At 33.3% G+C, this 10,000-nt stretch overlaps 1 protein-coding gene across 4 annotated transcripts in view; it reads right to left on the reverse strand.

Annotated features, from left to right (window-relative positions):
• Positions 1-96: 96 nt before the first annotated feature.
• Positions 97-10,000, reverse strand: part of LOC125037182 (zinc finger protein 583-like) — an 18,404-nt gene continuing 8,500 nt past the window's right edge. The window contains exons 2-5 of one of the 4 annotated variants that reach the window (XM_047630224.1): positions 7,971-8,156; positions 6,248-6,408; positions 4,825-4,893; positions 97-1,560 (exon numbers count right to left, since the gene is read on the reverse strand). In XM_047630224.1, coding sequence (XP_047486180.1) covers positions 249-1,553 — 1,305 coding nt within the window. In that variant the 5' untranslated portion in view covers positions 1,554-1,560; positions 4,825-4,893; positions 6,248-6,408; positions 7,971-8,156 and the 3' untranslated portion in view covers positions 97-248. Of the gene's footprint in view, positions 1,561-4,302; positions 4,516-4,824; positions 4,897-6,247; positions 6,409-7,970; positions 8,157-10,000 lie in introns of those variants that run through there. The other 3 variants (XM_047630223.1, XR_007115955.1, XR_007115954.1) reach the window with 3 other exon arrangements.

A 10,000-nucleotide genomic window follows, 5' to 3' on the forward strand; every position in this document is an offset into this window, starting at 1 on the left:
TAAAAGTGTGCATATTTCTATTGATACATATATACATATATATACAAATATATATCTATATATGTATATATATATATCATATATACTGGTAAATTATATGTATATATAACTGTATATAGAACAGAAAATATTGAAAACAAAAAATAGATCCATATATCATGAGATTTATTGGGATTGAATATCCAGCTTCTACATCTTAATAGAACAAATGTCTAATAAAAAAATATTTTGTTTAACCTTAACCCCTTTTACACACTCTGTTTCTCTCTAGTATGCAGTCTACTGTGTTTGGTTAAAGTATAAAGAGCCCTAAATGTTTTATTGCATACCTTACAAGTATAGGGTTTCTCCCCTGTATGTACTCTCATATGTATCCCTAATGTTTGTTTAGTCAAGAAGGCTTTGCTGCATACCTCACAGATAAATGACTTAACTCCTACATGTCTTTGCATGTGCAACTTCAGACTATTTTTCTGAGAGAAACTTTTATGGCAAATCTCACACTTAAAGGGATCCTCTTCTGTATGAATTAACATGTGATCCCTAAGATGTGAATTCTCGAAGAAACTTTTATTACATATCTTACACTTGAAAGGCCTCTCCTTTAGATGTACTCTTCTGATGTGTCCATCAAGATGAGATTTCCTGGAGAATCCTTTACTACATATATCACATACATAAGATCTTTCCCTTGTATGTGTCTTCATGTGGTTACTTATATCAGTTTTCCGAGCAAATGGTGTAGCACATACCTCACACTTAAAAGGTTTCTCCTTTGTATGAACCCTCATGTGTGCCAATAGTCCACGTTTAAAAGGGAATTTCTTACTACACACTTCACAAGTGAAACATTTCCATACTTCAGATTCTTTTTCAGACATCTCTTTACTGCCATCCTTAGCTGTCTGGTTATTATCCGGTGACCACTTGTATTCACATTCCATTCTCCGGTGTATTACCAGCTTCCTGTTGACTGTAAAAGTCTTGTTGCAAGCCTCACACTTATATGGTTTCTCTTTTGTATGGATATCTCTTATGTGGTTATGTAAACGGTATTTTGATGCATATGCTTTACAACATATCTCACATGTGTGAGGTTTATTTGTATCCACTTCATTTTGTTCCACTGTTTTAACTCTTTGAGAACATGGCTTTTGGTATGCTGCCTCTTCCTCTCCTTCCTTGTGCCTGTCTGATATCTGCATGGTATCACAATGATCAGCCACAAGTGGTGTTGTCACTGATGCATCATTACAGTCTTCTATAATTTTATATGAGTTCCTTCCATTTTCTTCTTCTCTGATGCTCTTACTTCCCATAGAAGAAGGATAGTTGTGTTTTAGGTCTGCATCACTCACTTCATAGTCCAAACTTTCTTCCTTAATTTCTAGATCCTGCTCTTCTTTGATTTCCAGATCATTCTCTTCCTGAATTTCCAGATCATTCTCTTTCTTGATCTCTTCCTTAACCTTTTCCTTGATAAGAATTTCTTGATTATATATTTCATCATCACTAGGTGGGGCCAAAGGCATCCACTCAGAGAGGAAACTCATTTTCTTCCTGTAATGTAATGATAATAGTAATGGTAACTTTTCTGGTAATAAAGATAATAGTAAATATAATAGTTACACTGACAGAATTACTTATAGAATATAAGTAATAAGAATATAGTTAAATTACAAACAACACAAAGACTCATCCAGTGAAAATGCATATATATATATATAACTATATACATTATATTATATATATACTAATATATATAAACAAACAATCATATGCATATACAGGGTGATACAAAATTAAACAAAATTACAGGGTGGAATGCTGACATGATAGTGAATACATTACCACATTTGTTTTTTCCCATAAAAAAAATAAAGCATTAATTGCTAACATGAAATAGCTTACGAAGTATAACTGAAAATTTCAAATGAACCCCTTACCCCATCCCCAAGTTGGTCAACTGTCTTACTGCTTAACGATCTCATTCAAGGGATTTAAACTGATTGAACTGATCCTGAAGTTTTTTTTTTTTTTAAGTAATATCAGATAAGACAATAATAACTGACAGCAATATCAGTGTACTGAATTTAATGACACAAAATCATGAAAGCCAATTTCCATACATTTATGAGACGAATCACATTGTACAGTATGACATTAAATGTATGTTTTTCTCCATACATGAATGATGCAGGACAACCACATCAATCTCACACACCAGATAATGAGGAAAATGATCTGGAGGTGGTTGCACAGAATCATATAAACACACACACACACACACACACACACACACATATATATATATATATATATATATATATATATGTGTGTGTGTGTGTGTGTATGTACATTCATGTATAAACTTATAACTGTATATTTCATCAAAATACATATACATATAGGCCTATACTGATATATATGTGAAAATATATATATATATATATATATATATATATATATATATATATATATATATGTACGTCAATATACTCATATATGTATACATACATAAAAATAAATACATACATACAAACATATATAAATATATATATATATATATATTTATATATGTATATATATATTTACATGTATATCTATTTATACAAGTATATATATGTATATATTTTCATATATGTATATATTTATATTTATTTATGTATATTTACATGTATATATATTTATACATGTTTATATGTATATATATTTATATATGTATATTTATATTTATATATGTTTATATATGTATATATATGTATATATATAATATATTCATATATATACTTACACATATATATCAGTATATTAATTCACAACATGTCGTGAATTTCTGTTTGATGTACTATAATTCAGGAATAACTTTGTAAATTAATATTATACTTAGAAAATTGTAACTGCCAACAACTATTTCAATGTGTAAGTCACCTGATTTTGTTATCCTGCTATGGCATTGGCTTAACTGATATTCAATTGATTTAAATTAGATGGAATGTGATGTTCTGCACGAGTGTCAGTGTTTGAAAAGTCATAGTTACCTGTACATATTTTCAAAACGACACTTACTTCTGATCATGTGTGTGAAAATAACTTAACAACATAACTTTGCTTTTTCAAAACTGAAAGCCCTATCTTATACTGATATTTTTTTTTTCATAGAAATTGGCAGTAACTGTTTATATGTTATTTTATTTCAATTATATGCTTAAATTATATAATTATTTTATGTTTTTTCACTTGCATTTTGCATATTTTGTTATTTTTTGTATAATTGTTATTCATGTTTTTGTATTTACAAGCATTTGCCTGTACATATTTAATTTAGAACCCAACATCTGTAATTACTATTGTCTAACTGACTTTCCATTGGTTGTTTATTTGTTTATGACAGTGCTGATGATGGAGGTTTAGTTATACCTTGGAAACGTTCAATAAACATGACATTCTTCACAATTGTATTAGTTACTTATATATACAAATATATACATATATATAAAAATATATATGCATATATGTATATATACACATATATATGCATATATATATACATATATACAAATACAGGGTGATACAGAATTATAGATAAAATTACAGGGTGAAAAGCTGATATGATAGTGAATACATTACTACATATCTTTCTCTCCTCCCCCCCCCCAAAAAAAAATGCACTAATTGCTAATATAGAGTAGCTTACACAACTGAACATTTTAAATGAACCTCTAGCCCCAACCACATCAAACCCATGCCTCAAGTCGGTCAACTGTCTGACCATTAAACAATCTCATTTAAGGGATTTAAACAGACTGAAGCAATCTCGCACACCAGATAATGAAGAAAATTGCTGTTGATTTAGGGTTATCTCAACCAACAGTATGGAGAACACTAAGTGAACAGCTTATGTACCCTTTTCATTTCCAGTAGGTTCAGGCTTTGAATCTTAATGATTATTCAAGGCGACTTAAGTTCTGTCAACAGCTCATGCACGAAGTAGCATGAGACAAGTATATTCCTGGTTATGTATTATTTACAAGTGAGTGTAGTTTCACCAGCCATGGTATGTTCACCACTCACAACTTGCACACCTAGGATGAGAATAATCCTATGTTACCTGGAACCGAGGATATCAGGAAAGGTTTTCAGTTAATATTTGGTGTCGGATACTTGGCGACATGTTTTACACAGTCGTCTGACACATATATGGAGTTTGTACAGGACTCAATACTATTATATTTGGATGATGTCACTTTACAAACACACTGCCAACAATGGATATCTTCAACAATGTTTTTCCTAAGAAATTATGTACCTTGCAGGTGTTAGATTTCATAGTTATATTGATTATAAAAAAAATAAGCAGCATATATTGAATAATTATATATTTTTTACATTCATAATCATCCCTTACTCATGCTTTATCCAATATCAGTAATATCAACATTTTGCATATTCCCTCTGACTTGTTTGGCAATGCAAAAAATCCAGTATAGGTGTTACATCGTGTGGATACACAACCTGGAGTGGAAAGCATATATTAGTGTGTTAGTGTTGGTGTGTGCATGTTACAAATAAAAAATATGAAACTCTGTATACTCTTAGGTGCCACATGCTCAGTGCCAGTGAATTGCCACTGCTCCTCTTGTGCATTTCCCATCACTCACCATCATTCTATGCAGCAATAATAATGACCATCAACTTTATTTGTTTGCAGGTACTCTGATGCCTTTTTTACCTGATTTTTCCACAGATATGTTAAGTAATATTAGTGGAAACATTTCAGCAATAGTTAAAAAATACTTACAAAAAATGAATTTTGCTACTTACAGATACCAAGTTTAGAAGCACTCCTTAGATGGAAACTTTGTATCTAGATTTTGTGGAATCTTGAAGAATCTACTGGAATCAAAGACTATATTAAAACTTCTGGTAATGCAATATTGTATTTAGTTAACTATTTCATGAGAATGCAATCTAACCAATGAATAGGTTTATAAATTAATCAATCTACACTGAACGAAACATGCATTAGCAACTTTTTATACTTAATACAGAGAAAAAATGCAATTATGCATAATCCAGTTTGCTCCATTGACCAATATTGTTTCATATGACTTCAAGAGGCACAAATGAGAGGTTTCACCATTACATTAATTGTCAATATCAAAGTACAGGATATAACATAGCCTAAACAGTTGTTTATATCTCTATCAATAAGATTCTAAATAAAAGATAAGATGTCTCTTTTGACGGTAGTTGTTAAGCAATTTTGAGAGAACTTGGAAGAATAAAAAGGAACTAAAAAAGCTCTTCTCTTGGTAATCCCAATGATACAAACTGACACACGAAGGGGAATACAAATACAAAATTCATTCATTTATCTTTATTCTGCTGGGATAGTAAAACCACATGCCATGTCCACTGAGCTAAGTTTTTGCTAATAATATTATTACTCTAGTTATGGGCAAATTTGTTATGTTCAATGGGTGAAATTGGAAAATTGAGTACCATGTAGTACCAGTTTGCTTTGCATGTGTCTGTAACCTAATTCTTCAATTAGCGCTACAAGTTGTTGGGGTGTGTGGCTCTTGGGGGAGGCAAGACAGACCTTGAGGGGGGCAAACAGAGTCTTGGAGGGGCAACTGCCCCCCCCAGACCCCCATATGACTCCCCTAGGGTGCAGTCCTGTTTGTGATAAATACCACAATTTCAATGCTGATATTCCAAGTCTGTGCCATCAGTCCTACTGAGTATGTCCTGTTTGTGACTAAACATAACGTGTCATGAATTAGGTCACTTTGTGGGTTTTGTCTTTCTTATTTGCTTCAACTCTAATCAACATTACTTGAAAAAAAAAAAAAAAAGTGCGATTCGTTGTGGTTGTTGCCTCTACAAGTCGTTTTCTGATCATTCTATTTTAAAAAAAAAATCATATTAGTGAAGAATATTCATGTTGAATACAACGAATGTCAGGTTTGTTTAGCGCCAGACCGCCGGTGCTATGACATGACGTAACATTTACCACGCCATTGATAGACCTCGTGTACTACACTTTGAGACCGAGTAAAGCAAAACCTAAGTCCTTGAAAATATTTTGAGGCTCTCTAGTAAAGATCTCACACAAATTTCCTGTCTCTGGTAATTTTACCCGTATGAGGATACTGTGGGTACCGTGACGATTTTACTGTCAGAGAACTTTTGCAAATACCGCGCGTGGACTGCCTTAAATAAAATCATTCGATACACTTACCTCTCTAGCCTGGTTGAGAGTACTTGGCAACGCTGAGAGAAGTTACAGGATTATGAACAGGTCCTGTCACACTAACACAGTTTCGCCAATTTCTTTCAGCATTCAAAATGATCCAAGGCTTCAACGCCAGCAGTGAACCACCATTCCTTAGTAACCTGTAACTGCGGCACTGGAATCACACGAGCATCCTCATACATACTAAATGATTTTGATTAAATATTTTACGGAAAGAAGACTACTCTATAGTAAACACACGAACTCGCTGTGTTTTATTTATCATGAAAAACCTGGGCACTATAGATTCTCCGTAGCCCAGAAAGTTAATTAATCGACTGAAGCATCTTTTGCACGCGTCATTAAAAGTTGGTTAAGTTAATCGAGTGTGGCTAGTCACGCGCGACGTTGTCTCGCTCTCTCTCGCGACAGCAAGCATCCTCGCCCGCGCGCTCCCTTCGTCGGGCAATTTGTACCTTCCTGTCACAGCCTTCTCTCACCTACCGGAGACCATCCTTTTATATCATCTCTAGCGGTTTTTATCCTTGATTTTCGTTTTTTTTTTTTTTTTTTTTGTATTTAGTTTGCTCATATGGCTTTTTTTGTTTGTTTTTTTTTGTTCTCGTTTGACTTTGGTTAGCTTACCTTTTTACTTTCTTAATGCCGTGAAGGCAGGCCTAGTTTTAATGATTTATCAGTTTCCTTGTTTTATTCAGTTCTAAATAAACCATATAAATGTTTTAGTGAATAGGATGACCATTTTTACAAACATTATTTAATCTATTATTTTACTCATGTCAATTATTTGATTGTTTTATATGTCTGAGGTATTTTTGACTTGCTTATAGTAGCTGTTGTGATCATACTTTCATATATAATACTATGTTATAGTTACGAGTGCTTTTCTTTCTTCAGGTTTTATGATTTGGTTTTACTTTGCCTTTATACTGCAAGTTTTTTTTTCTGAATTCTATATTGTTTTTTAAAGTAAGGTTTCAACTTATTGTTGACTTTGCTTATTTTGGTTTTCCTTATTTTTTTACTTAATTCTTCAAGATGGTTTAACTTTAGTATTAATTACTTAATTGTGTTGCGGTTTTATTGTGCGAAACCCATACCAAAATAACCTGATGGGGTTATGCCAGGAGTTAAAATAATTTACTTTATTTGCGTGAGGCTCCTCTGGTCATACTGAACAATTTGATACGCCACAATCCAAATCCACAGTACTTGGACAGTTAGACGCAAGACACACTGCCAGGCGTACGAGTCAGTGCGATTATCAGTAAATATGCTGTTTTACATGACAAAATGGCAATTAGCATTCACCTTCTTCAAGTTTCATATTATACGCTGTCGATAAGGAAACGTTAGCTACAGAGGGGGAAAATACATATGCAGTACAAATAAAATTATATAAATGGCTTCAACTATCCTATAAATATTATAAACAACTAAAGTGAAGGTCTCGAACAAAAATGAGATACTAGTAATATCAATTTATTATTCGCGAGTTTTCTCCCAGAGCTCTTTCTCGTGTGTGATCTCAGGGCAAGGGTAGTCTAGTTTTTTTGTTTTTGTTTTTTTCTAGCGAGGATCATGATAACAAATGTCGGCAACTCCCGTGACGTATACTTAATCACAGTAATAATTAAATATATACAAAGACTATGATGAGCAGAAAATTTGGTAATTACACCTTGAAAGTTCAAAGCTATGTGGTAATTACCTTAGCAAAACAGAAGACATTGAACGCTGACTTTCCGCGGGATAGTCTGTCAGCTCGCAGGTGATGGCAGGAAGCTTGGCTTGTGGCGTCGAATGACCATGGTTGTTCCTTCCGCACCATTACTTTATTCACTAACTGGCAACTTTTCCACAGTTAATGACCGGTGGAGAACTGGCGGAGGGATGACTGCATAAAAAGTTCAGAATTAATACTTCTTACCACATGTATACCTTATATACCTTATGAGTGTCTTAAAATCTTACAAATAACAAACACCTTGTATTAGATTTGATTCAGTCTGATGGAGATATGCACGGTTCATGTATGTACGTTGGCCTAGTTATTAGATCTTGCTTCAGGGTATAAGTACAGATGAGGAAATATGCACTTACGTTACTGTATATTCCTCTTATATATGGCACATTTGCCCTTTTCTAGTACTAATAGTAAAAGCTCTGTATTGATGTTGGTTTATATAACCTTAAATAACTACTTATTCTCCCAAATTCGAATATAAACGAAACAGGTAATAGGTCTTGTAAATAGTTATACTATTTATTTTTTCAGCAATGATAACCTTACACAATAACTATTTTACCAGACTGGCAGTACTTTTCTCAAAACTAATTTTTACTCGGTCTCTCTCGTATTGAGAACAAATATACAACAACAAAATTGTAAATGCGATCAATCAATCTAATTCATACCTTTTAACAGCAAATTAAGAACAGGGAAGTGTCTGTGCACGTCAAATCCCCAGTAAGGAAATGCCCGCTTTGAATAACTGGTTTATTCATATTTGTAAAAAAAAAAAAAAAAAAAAAAAAAAAAAAAAAAAAAAATGCTACTGAACATCGGCTACCATACATTCATTGTTCATTCCCCAATTATTTTTCAACAAATGAATAACCGCTCTTGTCTTTGTACATAAGACCTACCCATAAACACACAAACATACAAAAGCACTTAGTCATGACCTCACTCACAATACCCCAAACACATAAGCAACGTCTGTACATTCGATCTTCCCCAAAACGCATGATTCAGCGACACACAGCATACACTCTCATGTCCTCTCGCTCTGATTCATTTTCTTTAACGATGGCGGGGATAATCATGGATATAAGGAACCAAAGATATATTGCAAATACTGATTTGGTAGGGAAGTGTGAGAAGCATAAATTAAAGTAAACAAATGCGCTTCCAAAAGGGGTCTCAGACCAGTTTGCCGTAAATACATTTATCAAATCATTAATTAGTTTAAACCTTCTCCTACAGCATATGTATGCGTTCACTCTGGCATAATATAATGAAATTAGATCCCCTATAGACCTATTATCGCTTTTCCCTTTCGATCTCAGCGCGCGTGAAGTGGTGACAACTGCCAGACGTACGACGCTTTCCCGCCATTTAACATATTTGTGTAAAAGTACCCAGGTACTCTATATGGGTTAGCTATGTATATTCTCTTTGGATATTATTGTTATAACTGCCTTTAGATATTTTGTCTAGCTGCTTGACACATGCTTCTCTTTCCACACACAATAGCGCGATGTCCATTGACGAGCAAACTCAGCAGACTCACAAACACCATACACGAATTCTTTGTTGAATGGTAAAGCACTCTTCCGTGTGTGTTTTAATTTGTACACCGTCACTTACGAGTGACTTTTACAGACAGAGTTAAGACTCAATGTTGGGAGTCAAGAAATAGCAACATCATTGGAACATTATTACTCTTTTAAAGGAATCAAGACAACTTGGTTGATTGCCCTACATTCCAATCACATTTAGGACCTTATCCTCTTCAGTGAAAACAGTTATATCAAATAGAAGAAAGGAAACAGCTTAATTATTGCTAGTTATTGTTGGGAAGCTACAAAACATAAACTAAATAAGAAACGTAGCCAGTGTACCACTATCTACCACTTAGAGATACAACATTTAGGTATCTAAGTGTACGAAAAAAAAAAAAAAAGTTTCTTTAAAAACTCAAGTAATTCTTCTCATTTACTTTGTTTCTGGCTATT

Source organism: Penaeus chinensis, chromosome 22, assembly GCF_019202785.1.
Source record: "Penaeus chinensis breed Huanghai No. 1 chromosome 22, ASM1920278v2, whole genome shotgun sequence".
Lineage (NCBI taxonomy): Eukaryota > Metazoa > Arthropoda > Malacostraca > Decapoda > Penaeidae > Penaeus > Penaeus chinensis.